The 17,652-nt window shown below is 38.1% G+C and overlaps 1 protein-coding gene across 1 annotated transcript in view; it reads right to left on the bottom strand.

Annotated features, from left to right (window-relative positions):
- LOC131625607 (uncharacterized) overlaps positions 1-17,652 on the bottom strand; it is a 41,874-nt gene that overhangs the window by 20,293 nt on the left and 3,929 nt on the right. The window contains exon 5 of the mRNA XM_058896454.1: positions 16,215-17,614. Within this exon, the coding sequence (XP_058752437.1) occupies positions 16,215-17,614 (1,400 nt within the window). The remainder of the gene's footprint in view (positions 1-16,214; positions 17,615-17,652) is intronic.

Genomic DNA, 17,652 nt, shown 5'->3' with positions numbered 1-17,652 from the left:
AATGATGTTTGATACACCTACCATGTTTTAAAGTTGATTTCGGATATTGATGGAATAGTAACAATAAAAGTAAGATGCTAGTTAGCCTCAACTTGATTGGGGAACAAGCTACAAGGGGAAGGAACATGCATACCTGACCAATATATTTTTATATGTGGGAAGTTTATTTTGAATTTATCCCCACCAAAGGAGAAATTTAGAAGTTGGAATTGAGAAGTTTCAAATGAACGTACATTAAGGTTTCTTCTGAGATGAAGAGTCTTAGAAAGATAAAGCAATTTAGAGGAAAAGTGATGTTGATTTAGAAAATGTACTAAATCATTGCAAATAGAAAAAAAATGATAGGAGCTAACAAATATTGATCACAAGAACTGCAATTACTATTGGATTGAATTTATTATCTTATAGGTTTAACAAAAAATTTACAAGGCTGGTTTGAGTGATAAAATGATAAATAATGTGTTCGTAAAATAAATGATTAAAAAAATAACATGGATGAAGCTAACTTTGGGTTTGCCTTGCACAACTTATTTAACTTTGTCAATTAAAATTACAATATTATTCTTACACTAACTCCTATACCAAATAAGGAGTGATATTTTTACATAAAATGTGACAACTACATCGTACTTTCTTACGAATTGATTTTTTATTATATTTAATAAATATTTTTTCATTGTTTCGCCAATACAAATGAGTACACGTCTTTGTTGTATTTTAACTGGTGTAAGCATACAGTGTAAAATTTTAGTGTAAGAATGTTCATTGTATTTATATGATGAACAATATTTTCTTAATAAAATATATATTTATGAACAGTGACGTAAACAGTTACCATGAATAGTTCCATACACGTGAATAATGCTCATGGTAACGGGGAAAATATGAGATCAAAGTCATTGGTTGACTTGACTCATTATTTTATTGAAAGTCGCCACCACGCTTTATTGTTTCCAAAAGAAATGGGAAAAGAGCGAAATAAATCCAAAAAGATGTTTTTGAAATAAAAAAGAGATCTTAGGTACGGGTGTTGATTATACAAGAGGGAGGTTTTAAGCACCCCTCATATCTGTGGTACTCGACAGGAATCTTTTTGAAAATCTATGTTTATTAAAAGATATTGTGTGCAAAAGAAATGTTTGTTTGATTTTTGAAATAAGCTCGGCAAGACATTACATCTTGTGCCTACATACCTCCTCGGTGCAATGGAGAAGTTAGAGTTAATGTAGTTCCACTTAAAAGGGGTGATTTTTAAAAGGAATAAACACTTTATCATCGTAGGAGAGAATACTCAGCCATTGATCTTAAACATGAGAACAAATGGATCATTTACGTCACAAATGAAAGAAGGTCTCCAACTTGGATAAAATCAACAAGTATGCCGCTAGATCTCTTAAGTGGAAAAGATTCCATCATATCAATCAATATCAAAATCATGGGGTCTCACAACTCACGACAATAATAAATCGTGTCTAAACTTTGAAAGAAATGCCAACAAGGGGAAAAATATTTTTAAAGAAATATTTTTAAAAGAGTTTGCAAACATAAGAAGGTTTTGGAAGAAGGGAAAAGATTTTGAAAATCTAAGAAGGGTAGGATATGAAGGGACTATCCTAAAGCATAAAATAAAAGCTAAGGAAAAGAGCGATCTAACCAAATAAGAAGCCAACAATTGACATTAAGAGTCTAGGTAGATTTATTATCCTTTATACTACCAACACTAAACCAATAGAATACCAATTGGGGATCCAGATGAACTTGATTATCTTTAGCACAACTTGCACCAAGCCTTTGGAATACATCATAATCTCTTGATGAAAATTAGGCAGAGTAACGGCGTGTATAGATGGATTCCTAATCACAATGCCTTGGAATTAACCATCAAGGACTTTTGAGGAAATACCTACATACACAAAAAGAAAACAACCCAATGCCTTAGATTAAACTCCAAGGACTTTCAGACAGAAAAACAGCAAGACAAGGTCTATAGGTGCTAAGTCCAAAAGGTCCAGATATCCAAAATACTCGGGATAGTAACCAATAGTCCATTGAGAGCCTTAAGTATTTTTTTTATTATTTAAGTTGGTTATTAGTATTTTAAGCACAAAAGATAAAATATGGTACAAATGGATAAAAGGAAAATGGCGGAAACATAAACATACGTCCAAATGGACAAAAGGAAAATAGCGGAAACATAAACATACGTCCAAATGGACAAAAGGAAAATAACGGAAACATAAACATGATGAAGGATAAACGAGGAAATAAAAGCACAAAGTGTAAAAAGATAAAGAGCAATATAATAAAGAGCGGAAAGTGAAGTTAATTCTAATTTGTTAGTTGTTAGTTTTTTGAAGATCAATGGTGAGTGAATGATGATCTCAGGTTTAAATTCAATGAAAGTTCATCAGAAGCTTGATAGAATCAAAGTGACTACACGATAAACTTCCATAAGTCTTAAACCAACCGCAAACAATCTCTTCCATATTTGATATTTTTCTGATTTTGGGATAATTTCGCGCTATGTTTAGCAGATCGCCAAGTAACTTATATAGAAGTTACCCTACAACGAGGCCGGTCAACAATTTGGGTGTTAATGCATGCTAGAAATGATATGTAGATCATTCTTCGAAAGCAATACCGCACAAAAAGAAAAGAGGTAACGGTCTTGTCTTCATCAAGAATCCAAAAGAATTCCAATGAAATCAAAGATTTTCATCGACCAAAATAAAAGAGAAGAAAATATGGAATTACATTAAAGGTTCCTTCCATCTTCAAGTTCAATCACTTAATATTGCGGATTAGGATTTTCATCTCATCAACGCCCTAAGTCTATTAACTTTGAAGAGGAATAGGACCTCTAAACTTATAATTCAAAGAAAATATCAAAAGAATGGAGTAAGAGAAGAGTAAGAACCAAAAAAAAAGTTTAAAAAGGAAAAAAACAACATTCTGTCAGCGTAAAATCGATTTCATCAAGAAGGAAATCGATTTCACTACTGCAGTTTAAAAAAATAGGGAACGAACAGCATGAAATCAATTTCAGCCTGAGGGAAATTGATTTACCCTGTGTATTTTTTAGAAAAATAGCTTCTAAAGGAGAAAATCTTATTTAAACATAACACCAAATACCTTGTGATTTTGGATACAATTGTGCATGTAAATACCATCAAATCACCATCAAATAGCACCAAAATAACACCATATATGTAGCACACATAATCAGCATAGGATCACATCTGGAAGGATGGAAGTGAATCTAGAGATTTACCAATTCTTGCACAAACTTTGAATCAACTTCAAGAGCAATCACCAAATGCTTTGATCTACTAACAATTGATGAAGAAAAAGTGTTTGGATGAAGGTTTAGTTCAAAGATTAGTAAGATTCAATCTGAATCTCACTAACTTTTTATGGAAGAAGAGCTTTGCGTGATTTGGGAAAGGATAAGAAGAGAAATTGCAAGAGTTCTTTTGGCTCTCCAAGCATGTGAAATGAAGAGGATGATGCCTCTATTTATAGAATTAGAAGTGAGATTAGTGGCAAATTGGTAATTGTCTCTTGGAGATTAATTTGAATTTAATTGGTAAGAAAATGGGATTAAAGTGAGGTTAATGAAGGGAATTATAGTAATGAGGTAGAAACTGGTGGGAAATAACAAAGGATCAAGTAAATGAGATTGGTTCTAATAATCAAATGGTGCACATGTCATAAAATTAAGGTGTATGATAGGATTTAATCATGATGAGGCATGGAATTACGAGATCAAGAATATTCTCCCAAAAATGGTACTAAAGATCACTAAGCTTGAGAATTGTTCATTTTTTCCAAACTTGTTGCATGAAATCTATTTACCCAAGAGGGAAATCGTTTTCCTCTTGTTCAAAAGGATAATTTGGCGCAAAATGCAGTATGAAAATCGATTTACCCAGAAGGGAAATCAATTTAACTCTATCCAAAATGGGATCTTGATGCAAAATATAGTATGAAAATCGATTTATCTAGGAGAGAAATCAATTTCATCTTACAGAAATGTTGCAATTGCCTTGTTTAATGGATGCATTGGCTTGGTACCTACAAAACACAAAACACACACTCACAATAAAATTATTTTATACTCATTATTTATTATATAAACATTTTTATATGTTAATTGAAAGGTAAAAAAGGAATGAATATGGTAAAAAAAAGAAATGAATTAATCGATGTTTTTGATTATCATTGCTTTGGAACAAACAAAGAAAACGAACATGATGCATTGAAAATTGAAAATAAGTGTACATTAAACATAAAACTATATTATTTTTTAAAAAATAAAAAATTAAACATAAAGCTATATTAATTTTTAAAAAATAAAAAATGAAAGAAATAATAGAAATAATCAGAGAAGTAATCCACAATCTCAAGCATCACAACCACTTGATCTCTAGCAACAACAACTTTTTGATCTCCTTAATTGAATTCAGAATCTCCTTTAATCTTTATGTATCACTTCCATCTTCATCTCCATTACCCACAGTACCATCAAGCCTATCTGTTTTGGATTACCTTTTAAGTATTTCACCAAAATCTTTTAATAAATACTGCTAATGGATATTTTGGACTTCAATCTTCTTCATCGTTGTACCATCAAGGAACACCTTTTTTATAAAATGATCACGTACTTTCCAAAAATCATATGAATGGGAACCTGAATCCCCTAAAACAAATAATGTAAATAACAGTTAAATTAACATAATTGTAAAGTTATGTATAAAGATATAAGTACTTATGAGAGAGAGATTGAATTTGTCCATTTTGTATGATGTTAGAAGAGGAATAGGACTATATTCAACAACACGGTTAGAGGAAGAATAGGATTAGATTCAACAACACAAACATTTCTTTTTTCTTGAGAATTCTGCATTTCATAGAGATTTTGACGGAAGCAGAACTCACTCAGATAACAAAAATCAAAACAGGATTGAAACACTGAAGGTATTGTCGCTACCCGCGAAAAATGGAATCAGAGTCGCCACTAATATATTCATCCCATCGCGGGAAAGGAATATCAGAAACCTAACTCAGAACAAGAACAAGGTCTTTCGACCAGAGAACAGGGCACGGGAGTCGGTTACGCAAGGGGAAGGTGCTAGCACCCCTCACGCCCATCGTACTCGATGGTATCCACCTATGTTTGTTTCTATCTAAAGGGTGTCTAATGTCTAAAACCTAAATGCGAATGCATGCAAAATAAACACGGGGAAAAGAAGGAATTATTTACAAGTGTGTTCGCTTAGGCCCCGCGACCCAATGCCTACGTATCCTTTTCAGGAATCAGAACGACCGTAGTTCGGCTCCATAGTTTCCATTTGTTTTGTGTTTTTTAGTTGAACAGCGGTTAAGGTCACGATCCACGATGCTCGACCTTTGGAGACTTATACGCCTAATTTTGGAAAGGACTTAACTTGTTCTTAGGTGCCTAACAAGGCAAAAGAAAATGAACTTGGGTTTGTGTTTTTTATGTAACTACATGATGAACAAAACCCAATACAAGGTTTCGCACCACTTCGTCACTTTGTTTTAATTCGAGCCTTTATTAAGTGTTTTAAATGTTTTTGGTTGGGTATTTTTTAAGGGAAATTACTTTGCGATTCGAATCACATAAAATTGTATAATGATCGAGAAGCAGATTAGGGAATGAATCCCACTCACTTCTATCCCATTATATAATGTTCGAGAAACAGATTAGGGAATGAATCCCACTCATTTCTCTCCCATTAATTAATGTTTGAGAAACAGATTAGGGAATGAATCCCACTCATTTCTCTCCCATTAAGTAGTGACCGAGAAACAGATTAGGGAATAAATCCCACTCATTTCTATGCCACTAAGTGATTGAGAAACAGATTAGGGAATAAATCCCACTCATTTCTCTATCACTTTCTTAATGTGATTCGCCTCTTTATTTATTAATGTTTTAAAGTTGAAAAAAGAAAAAGAATGAAAAAGGGAACTAACCTATTCTCTAATCTAAGTTATTCTAATCTAAGTCTAATGGCCCTAAGGTCAAGGATAACTGTCCTAACCTATCTCAATTCCTCTTAACAAAGAAGGAAGAGTCTAAGGGAACATGGCAAAAGAATGGAGTTACAACTCCAACAAGATGAGAAGAGAGGGCAGTAGCAAATCAAGGAAATAAATGTCCTAAATCAAACACAAAAGCCATATGGCACTATACGAAAATATTCACAAAGAGTTACCAAAGTATCGCTTGAATCGCTACTTAACAATTAGTGAACAAACATCAATTAACCAAAACAAAAAGCAAATGAAAACATGAACAAAGCTTAAAGTCAGTAGCAATTAGTTCATTTATAGGTCCAAGACCTTATACCAATCTATGTTAGTCAATTAACTTGAAACAAACAAAGTTCTAACAAAACTATACAAAACTAGGTCAAAACTAGTTAATAGAATTCAAATTAGGAGTGAAGTTAGAAGAATGCAATCAAATGATGGAAGTCAGTAGCTAATGACCTCTAAAAGGTGTCTAAGCAATCACAAAACAAGTCAAGAAGTTTCATACAAAATTATAGGTCATTCGGACAAGTTATAGTGCAATCGTTAACCAAAGGTAAGTTATGTACATGTAAGAAAGACAAATCAAGTAAAATAAGAAAACATGTCTTGAAAAATTCAACTCCAGGTCTTAGGTCCTCTAAACATCCCTACTTATATGTACAAAAAGAAACTAAGTCAATTGCATAAATGCAAAGCAAATTATAGGTCAAATTCACATGGTTATCCGTTTAGGAACGTACATAAATCGGGTATAGAAAATCTAATGAAAACCTAACCAAAACATAGAATTAAACTTTTATTTTTTTCACACAATATGGTATATGAGTCTACTGATATCACACAAAAAATGGCAATCAAATTCTACTCCTAAGGTATTAAACAAAATTAATTTGCAAAACCGATTGAACTTAAAAAACACAATGAACACACTAAAGAAAATGATTTATTAAAAACAACAAACTAAGTTCTAAAAATCTAACAAAAATATCAAAAATTTCTACACACATTATTCTATTTAAAACATATTTTTATTTATTTTTTATTCCAGTGGAAATTGAATTACAAGTCAAAAATTAGAGGGAAAACAAAATTAAGTAAATGAGAATCTACCTGAAACTGGGGGTGAGAAAGTAAACTCAACAAATGCTAATTCTATTCATTGGCGCTAAGGCCCAGACAAGAGAGGGTGCAGAAAACAATGGCGTTAAGGCCCAATCAACACGTGTGGCCCGTTAACATTTTATTATTCCATTTTTCCATTTTTCAGCATGATATTTATTTACAGCATGTGACACTCTTTATTTTCTTTAAGGGTTTTTATTTTCTAAGTGTAACGTGAATAACATGAACACAACATAATATCAATTGGTGCTATACAATATTAAGTCATATAGGACAAAAAAACAGAAGCCACCAATCAGAATGCGTCATCTCATTAAGCAATCATGTGGATAAGACAAAAAAACCAAAAAGCTTGGAAAATAGGCAAATGGACCAGTGCCACGTAAGCCGACGGAAAAGAAAACATGCACTTTGAACCAGACGCCGGAACACTGTTCCGGCCGTCTTCCCCAACCACTCCGCCGCCGGAGCTTAACCAGAATGCCCAGAATTTTAAAAAGGCGCCACCTTCCGACTTGATTTTTCACGCTGATCGCGGATCTGCGATTATTTTCTTACAATTCTCTCTCTATCATTCAAACCGAAACAAGTTATGTGAACCCTAACATTCAAGACTCTCCCTAAATCACACAAAGTAAGTACCAAAGCAATCCTCATGACACAAGGCATTCAACTACGCAATCCATACATTCATATGAGAACTATATTACACAAACCGAATTCATGTTCAATAAAAACGAATCCATACACAATATGCAACATCTTCAATGAAAACATGGTGGTATAAATCCTAACCCAATCCCTGATGACGGGTTCCAGGCCTATATGCTTCTAAATGCAAAGGAGTAGAGCTTACTTGTTGCGAATCTTGATTCAAAGAAATGAAAGAGAGTTCCACGAATCTTGAAGTTCCTAAGCGGTGATGGTGATGATGATGATGATGCTTTCACGCTTTTGATAAGAATGATGATGGTGACATGATGATGATGCTTCGATAGTGGAGGTCATGCCATGGTTATGAGAATTCAAGAGCTATGGCACTAATGAATGAATGGAGGTTTGAAGGTTGTTGAGATGAGAGTGAGGTTGTTATGGTGTAGATTGAACGGTTATGGTGGTGGTGATGGTGGTTGAAAAGTTTGTTGTGGTGGTTGGTGGTGGTGGTTGAAGTGAGAGAGAGTCGTTCGAGGGTGAGAGAGAAAAGAGTGAGGGATGATGAGAGAAGAATAGTTATGAGAGAGAGAAGAGATTTGTGAAGTGGGAGTTTATATGGAGGTAGTGTATGGTAGCCTATGGTATGGGGTGTAGCATCATAGCTTTTTCTCATCAAACTTAATGAACAAGATTGGCATTTAGAGTAAGTTCTCTTTTTCTTTCATGACTTCAGAACACTGCATAGGCAATTGGAGTAACGCATTGGGGTTTGTCCTTATGCGTTTTATGCTACAGAATTTTGAGAGGTCTTGCCAGGAAAATAACACTCACGGTGCCAGCTTCATATATGTATATCTCTGATCATAGACCACCATTCAACTCAAACTTGTACTTAATGTAAAGGAGGCATTGGATGGATGAGTATTGGTGTTGGAGAGTTCATGATATAGTGGCTGCAAGTGTGACGAAAATGACCACAAATTCCTTGTGTCACAACTGAAGACGCGCGTGCACGAAGTCTGCCTGATGCCCGTCACAATGCCAAGCCCGAGCGCCTGAGTTTGAAGCTCTATATCTTTCTCTACAGACAACTGAATCTCAAGATTATGAGACCATTAGATAGAGGGCATGGGGGAGAACATGATGCAAGTGGAATGAGATATAACAAACGCCTTTAGCTCCTTAAAATTGGATCTGAGATTTGCCCACCACCTATTCGTAGAAATGTTGCGTGCGAGCTTCAAATCCATGACCATATCCTTGTCAAAATGTAACTCGGTTAGGGCGTGACTTGGGGCTCTTATAATTTGTTCAATACTTAACCAAATTCTCTGATGTTTGTCTTGTTAGATAGAGAATATGGAGAGGAAGAGATAGGTACCAAGTTTGAGGTTTTATTGTTCCTGAAATGTCCTAAAATGAGCCTTTAAATTGGCCCACCACGTGCTCGACGAAACGTCTCGCGCGTGCCCTGGAATAATGCCCAGCAGCCTGGCCTGAAAATATGAGATTCTTCCAACTTCTTAGCTTCATATCTCTTAATCTAGCCTTCAAATGAAAATCCTCCCAACTACAAAGTTGTAGAGGAACATGAGATGAACAATCTTCATGTTGAGCTTGTCTTAAAATAATACCTGGAAGCTTGTGTAACAGGGACTCAAAGTCAGCTGATCAACCATGTTTAGAACCCTCAAATATTTTTCTAAGTATTAGAACTTGCCACTTTTAGAAATTTCCCATTTTAACCAACTTTCCCAAAATGGTAATCTTTAGTACAAATTTGATTTTATTTATTTCCTTGACTTTTCTTTGACCGATTTCTCCACCAAAAGTCAACATTTGACAGTTGACTTTGACTTTGATCAAAAGGTCGGCTTTTCCCTGATTTTTCCGATTCCAGATGAATTTCCCAATTAATCCTCTTCTGATTCACCTCTCAATCAGTTTTCCACCAAAGAAGCTTCAATGAATATATTTCTTCAAAGCAACCATACTTTACGCTCAAAATTAATTCCTGATTAACTTTTGGTCAAAGACATCTCCCACACAGAAGCTCTTTTCTTATCAATTTTCTTGAACAGTAACTATGACATAAATGAATGTATTAGATGAATGACCTATATGAGATATGCACATGAATGTGATATGACAGCCAATTGGGTATAAATAAGTGGGAAAATTTTGGGGTGCAACAGCTGCCCCTATTCAATCTGCTTGGACCTGAATGTACGAACGATACAAATTCTGGACATTTGAGGTGTAAGTGGATTGAATACCAAAGAACCCAAAAATTTGCGTTCAGGAGTAACAACTCTGAGGTGATATTTGTAATTTTGATTTTGAGAAAGGACACCAGCCACTACTGATTCCAAACAAGGGATACTATTAAATGCTTGATAAGACAAGAAATGCCAGTCAACTACTGGACCTTTGCCGATAACAACCGGGCTTTGAAAGAAAGGACTAATAACAATCAGACCTGACCAAAGGATGCCTGTAACCACAGGACTTTAAGGAACAGACTAGTAACAACTAGGACTGACCGAAGGCCGCCTATAACAATAGGACTTTTGCTGGTAACAACCAGATTTTGAAGGATGCCTGTGACCACAGGACTTTAAAGGAACAGACTAGTAACAACTAGAACTGACCAATGGATGCCTATAACAATAGGACTTTTGCTGGTAACAACCAGATTTTGAAGGATGCCTGTGACCACAGGACTTTAAAGGAACAGGCTAGTAACAACTAGAGCTGCCCAAAGGTGCCTGTAACAACAGGACTTTAAAGGAATAGACTAGTAACAACTAGAACTGACCAAAGGATGCCTGTAACAACAGGACTTTTGCTGGTAACAACCAGACTTTGAAGGAAAGGACCAATAACAATCAGACCTGACCGAAGGATGCCTGTAACCACAGGACTGTAAGGAAAAGGCTAGTAACCACTAGACTCAACCAAAGGATGCCTATAACCATAGGACTTTTACTGGTAACAACCAGATTTTGAAAGATGCCTGTAACAACAGGACTTTTGCTGGTAACAACCAGAATTTGAAGGATGCCCATAACCATGGGACTTTTGAAAGAGATGCCAATAATTATTGGACTTGACTGAATCCCACAGGCCAAAAGGCGGGGTGTAACTCTTCAAGAGTGACAATCATTCGAATTGCCACACACAAAGTGTGGGTTATCCAAACGATTGAGCTCTGCAAACGGGAAATAACCAAAGAAGGTAATGATCTTGACAAAGAAAGACTTTGTATCCAGTCCGCACTGGAGGGAGAAAGAAAGATTTCTTTTGGGGATATGCTACTTTGTGCCTTGGAATCACATACAAACTTGGCTCATGCATTGATGCATGTTTGAATTTTTCCATGGCGTAATGCTCCCTATTCATGGGAACGCTACGCTTTTGAGGATGCAGTGTGAATGCAATGATTACTATATGCAAAGTGCCAAATAAAGGCATTCGTGTGAACACCGGAGAAAGTCTTTTATCTGATGAACTCTGTGGGGATTCTTTTTGACTTTTTGACTTTGTGAGGCCATCAGATGGTTTCTTGGACGACCCCCAGTATGTCACTTCTGTGGGGGAGGACTTACACTAGAGGGGCCGTATCGTCATCTTGCTTGGAAACTTTGAAGTTTGCACCTCCCCTTTTTGAACTTCCACATCTTTGTCGAAGAATAAGGGAATCTAATCAACACTGCGGAGCATTTGAGCCTTGGATGAGAGTTCCCCAGAGAAATAAACTCTGGTATTTGTGGGAAAGGAGACCTTTGGGTTCCATATCGACAGAGCTGTTTGGTTGATACCTCTTGAAGCGTGGGTACTGGCATCCGACTGTGCTGAATGATCGGAGATTCCTGCAAAACAAATCAAGCAAATATGCCCCAGGTATGATGATTCTACCTCGTCCACCATCCCAAGTACTCAAAATCTTTAAACAATTCTATTTGTTTTAGCTCATGTTCTTTTTGTAGGACTTCGATGTTAGAAATGCAATGCTTACCAAAATAATTGGACGCTTTTGTAAGCAAAACAGTAAAAATAAAACGATGTAGGAATTTTTGAGTGAAATATCTTATTTTATTAATGAAAAGAAATGCCTAACATAGGCGAGTACACCAGGAAGCGGCCCCTTAAGGAGGTGGCCACCAAAAAGGAAAACAAACAGCTTTTACAAACATGGCAACGTAAGAAAAGATTCCATTGGGTTCCAATCTTGCTATGCCCTGCAGATCTTCGATATTCCTTCTGCTTTGCTTTCTGAAATGGATGAGTGGATTGATCCTTTGCCCTTGTGAGCCCTCCAATTATGGTGACTAACTATGCTCGAGGATCTAATGCACGACGCAGTCATTCGCTTTTCGTCCCTCTTTTGCCTGGACCGCCCTTTCGGGTTTTCAATCCACCAGGACCCCTTTTTTGCCTAAGTCGCCCTTTCGGGTTTTCAACTTAGCGGGTGTACTTTATTTCTTTTTCATTCTTTTTCCTGATCTTTTCCTTTTCTTTTATTTTTATTTTTTGATCAGGTTTATGCGAAGTATTTTTTAACTGCGTCAGCATTCACGGGAAGTGGGAAGTCTTCGCCATCCATAGTTGAGAGGATCATGGCGCCACCTGAGAAGACTTTCTTTACGACATAAGGCCCTTCGTAATTCGGAGTCCACTTTCCCCTAGGATCGTTGTGAATAGGCAGGATCTTCTTGAGCACAAGGTCACCAACATGAAAGTGTCGAGGTCGACTCTTCTTGTCGAAGGCTCTCTTCATCTTCTTTTGATAGGCTTGCCCGTGGCATATGGCTGCTAGTCTCTTTTCATCAATAAGGTTCAATTGATCAAATCTGGTCTGGACCCAATCAGCTTCACTGAGCTTCACATCTGTTAATACCCTTAATGAAGGAATCTCAACCTCCACCGGAAGAATCGCTTCCATGCCATATACCAACGAGAAAGGAGTTGCCCCTGTGGAAGTGCGCACCGAGGTACGATAACCATGTAAAGCAAAGGGCAACATCTCATGCCAATCCTTATAAGTGACCACCATCTTTTGCACAATCTTCTTGATGTTTTTATTGGCCGCCTCAACTGCGCCATTCATCTTTGGCCGGTACGGGGAGGAGTTATGATGCGTAATCTTGAAATTCTCGCATAATTCCTTCATCATCTTGTTATTGAGGTTGGATCCATTATCAGTGATAATTCTCTCAGGAACCCCATAACGACAAATTATATGGTGCTTGATGAAGCGAGTCACTACTTGCTTGGAGACATTTGCATAAGACGCAGCTTCAACCCACTTGGTGAAGTAGTCAATAGCAACGAGGATGAAACGATGTCCATTAGAGGCGGTGGGCTTAATTTCCCCAATCATATCGATGCCCCACATAGCAAATGGCCAAGGAGATGTCAACACATTCAGAGGAACTGGAGGTACGTGAACCCTATCTGCATACACTTGACATTTGTAACATACCACCACATGGTTGAAACAATCGTGTTCCAAGGTCGACCAATAATAACCTGCTCTCAATATTTTCCTAGCCATGGTGTGCCCACTTGCATGTGTACCAAAGGATCCTTCGTGTACCTCTTGCATGATCTTTGCTGCTTCGTGTCTATCCACGCATCTGAGCAACACAGAATCGAAGTTCCTTTTGTACAACACACCTCCAGCAATGAAGACTTGGCAGATAGTCTCTTCAGAGTTTTCCTATCTGTGAGGGAAGCACCCTCAGGATACTCTTGGGTTTCCAGAAATTTCCTAATGTCATAAAACCATGGTTTCTCATTAGGCACATTATCAATGACGCCACAGAATGCAGGTTCATCCAACCTTTTGATCACAATTGACGGCGCTTCATTGTCCCATTTGACTTTGAACATGGATGCTAAAGTGGCCAAAGCATCAGCCAAGTGATTTTCCTCTCGAGGGATGTGATCGAAGGTGATCTCATCAAAGTATTGAGCCAATTTCACCACATGTTCTCTATAGGGAATCAAGTTGGGATGGCGTGTTTCCCAATCTCCGTTGATCTGACTAATCACCAAAGCAGAATCTCCATAAACTGCGAGATTTTTAATCCTCAAATCAATGGCCGCCTCAATACCATATATGCAAGCCTCGTATTCAGCCACATTATTAGTACAATCAAAACAAATCCTGGCCGTAAATGGAATATGAAAACCTGTTGGAGAAGTAAGCACAACCCCAATACCATTACCCAATGCATTAGAGGCACCATCGAACACGAGCGTCCATCGCGCTCCTGGTTCAGGTCCTTCCTCTTGATCTTGACTTTTGGAAGTTTCTGCCACGCACATTATATCTTCATCAGGAAACTCAAAGTACATAGACTGGTAATCGTCCACAGGTTGATGCGCAAGATAATCAGCAATTACACTACTTTTAATGGCCTTCTGAGTAGTGTATTGTATGTCATATTCTGTCAAGATCATTTGCCAACGGGCAATCCTCCCTGTCAATGCCGGTTTCTCAAATATATATTTGATTGGGTCCATCTTTGAAATCAATAAAGTGGTGTGAGTCAACATATACTGTCTCAGCCGGCGAGCAGCCCATGCCAAAGCACAGCAAGTTTTCTCGAGTAGTGAGTATCTTGATTCACAATCGGTAAACTTTTTGCTAAGGTAATAAATTGCGTGCTCTTTTCGACCAGACTCGTCATGCTGACCCAGCACACACCCCATTGAATTCTCGAGAACCGTCAGGTACATAATCAACGGTCTACCCTCCACTGGAGGCATGAGGATTGGAGGCTCTTGCAAATACTCTTTAACCTTATCAAATGCCTTTTGACAATTGTCATCCCACTTTATTGCCTGATTCTTTCTCAATAGCTTGAAGATAGGTTCACACGTGGCGGTAAGGTGTGAGATGAACCTTGCAATATAATTTAACCTTCCCAAGAATCCACGAACCTGTTTCTCAGTTCTCGGCTCAGGCATCTCTTGTATAGCTTTTACCTTGGCGGGATCGACCTCGATACCCCTTTCACTTACGATGAAACCAAGCAACTTTCCTGATCTCACTCCGAAGGTGCATTTATTGGGATTCAACCTTAACCTGAACTTTCTTAACCTTTCAAACAATTTCTTCAGATGAACCAGGTGCTCTTCTTCGGTATGGGACTTTGCAATCATGTCGTCCACATAGACCTCAATCTCTTTATGAATCATGTCGTGAAACAAAGTCACCATAGCTCTTTGATAGGTTGCCCCAGCATTCTTTAATCCAAACGGCATGACCTTGTAACAAAAGGTGCCCCAAGGCGTAATGAATGTTGTCTTTTCCATGTCCTCGGGCGCCATCTTTATTTGATTGTAACCAGAAAAACCGTCCATGAAGGAGAAAACTGAGAACTGAGCAGTATTATCTACCAATACATCAATGTGAGGAAGCGGGAAATCATCCTTCGGGCTCGCCCTATTCAGATCTCGATAGTCGACACACATTCGTACCTTCCCATCTTTTTTAGGTACAGGTACAATGTTGGCGACCCATGGTGGATAAACTGTTACAGCAAGAAAACCTGCATCAAACTGCTTCTGAACCTCTTCTTGGATTTTCTTGGACATATCAGGACGTGTTCTCCTGAGTTTCTGTTTGACGGGCGGAGAATTTTCTTTAAGGGGTAGCCTGTGCACCACAATATCAGTATCTAATCCAGGCATATCTTCGTAAGACCATGCGAAGATATCAGAATACTCCTTCAACATTCCAATCAACTTTTCTTTCACATTCTCATTCAAAGAAGCCCCTATTTTAACCTCCCTTCTCGTCTCTTCGGTGCCAAGATTCACCGTCTCAATAGGCTCTTGATGTGGCTCGATCACTTTCTCTTCTTGTTTCAACAATCTGGCCAACTCATCGGGCAATTCACAATCTTCTTCATCCCCTTCTTCAGCGGCGTAGATAGGTTTGTCAAAGTCATGACGAGGCATAGCAAGATCGTTGTCAATAGAATCTGGAGGAGAAGTGGATCTGCATGGATTATGATTTATGCTTTATTTTAGAAGGGGGGATGATGATGAATAAGAAACGTTGCCATTTTTTTGATTAATTATAAATATAAAAGTAAAAACGAAAGACAGGGAACAAAATATTTGAATGCAAAAACGTCTTTTTATTAATGATTTTAACATTGAAAAACAACAAATGAGGCCCTACATATGTTCACTGTGTCTTGGGCAGAACACAGGAATTATTGCATGATAAACAAAAACAAACATTATTACTTTTGATCAAGAGCAATTGAGATGATGTCTTCGGATGACCAGTTGAGAAGCTTCTGTCCCGGGACACACGGCTTGATCCATTCTTCAATGTCATAATCACTATCCACCTCATCATCAGCAGCGCAAACATGATCCTTAACAATGCCAGCACTAGAGAACTTGATCGGAACGAAGGTTCCGGGCTTCTTGAAGGACCCATCAGAAGAACTTTGCCCCAACTGATATCCAATCCCACACTTATCCTGCTTGATTGGTAGATCCAAGACTCGGCCCCATCCTTCAGGATGACCAGATTCAACCACAGCTTTGGCTTCCTTTAGTGAAGACATAGGAGCCTCCAACTTCTTCTTTTCAACATAAGGGATCTTGATAGTCTGGACAGCCTCAAACGCTTGACAAGGTGTTTCGTGGACCTCCCCTTCCACATCAATATATTTGAAAGACGCAAGATGGCTTACCACATGCTCTTCCTCCCCACATACCGTGACTATCTTCCCCTGAGTGGCAAATTTGAGTTTCTGATGCAATGTGGAAGTCACGGCCCCAGCAGCATGGATCCATGGACGTCCCAGGAGACAACTGTAATACGGGTGGATATCCATCACAAAGAAGGTAATAGTGAAAAGCTGAGGGCCTATCATTATTGGCAAGTCAACCTCCCCAAAGGCTCGCACTGTCAATTCACTCGGCCTTATCTCGACACCAGAGTAGTCCAGCCTCATCAAAGACGACTTCGGTAATACATTCAGAGAAGATCCATTATCCACGAGAACACGAGATAACATAGTCCCTTTACATTCCACTGATATATGCAAAGCTCTATTATGGTTTCTACCTTCGGAGGGCAAGTCTGCATCAGTGAATCCCAATCCATTACCAGCATTGATGTTTGACACCACCCCTTCAAGTTGATTCACTGAGATCTCAGGAGGGACAAAGGCAGTGCCTAGGAGTCTCAATAAAGCATTTCGATGCGTCTCGGAGCATAAGAGCAACTGTAAGATCGAGATCTTAGATTGAGTTTGACTCAGCTGGTCAACCACTTTATACTCACTTTTCTTGATGATCTTTAGGAACTCTTCCATCTCTTTGGCCACAGTATCTTCTGAGTTAGAGCTTTGCCCCGGATCTACCGTATCTTCTACCACTCTTTTCCCTTTTGCTTGAGCTAGAGCTTCTGCATTGTCATCGCGAGTATTCTGGGGAGGATTGAAAATACGACCACTTCTTGTCATTCTTCCAATGCCAACAACATTATCAACATCTTCCTTCTCAACCGGTGCTTTAATCTCATACTTGGCCCCTTGGTAGAAAACTTCTCCGCCATAATTCCATGGGATTGCTTTCTCACTAGTATATGGGATGGGACCAGGCAACGTGATGACCAAAGGCGGCGCTCTGGCAGGGATCGGGATCTTAGTAGGAGTATACGGGATGGATAGCACATTGATTTCATTCTTGACTGACTTTGGATGTCGCACATGCTCAAACTGTAGATACCCACTATCTATCAACTATTGAATCCCATCTTTCACCTTGTCACAA

The sequence above is a fragment of the Vicia villosa genome, unplaced genomic scaffold (genome assembly GCF_029867415.1).
Source record: "Vicia villosa cultivar HV-30 ecotype Madison, WI unplaced genomic scaffold, Vvil1.0 ctg.000227F_1_1, whole genome shotgun sequence".
Classification (NCBI taxonomy): domain Eukaryota; kingdom Viridiplantae; phylum Streptophyta; class Magnoliopsida; order Fabales; family Fabaceae; genus Vicia; species Vicia villosa.
The sequence above is the reverse complement of the archived record's forward strand: the minus strand, read 5'-3'. Positions and strand labels throughout refer to the sequence as shown.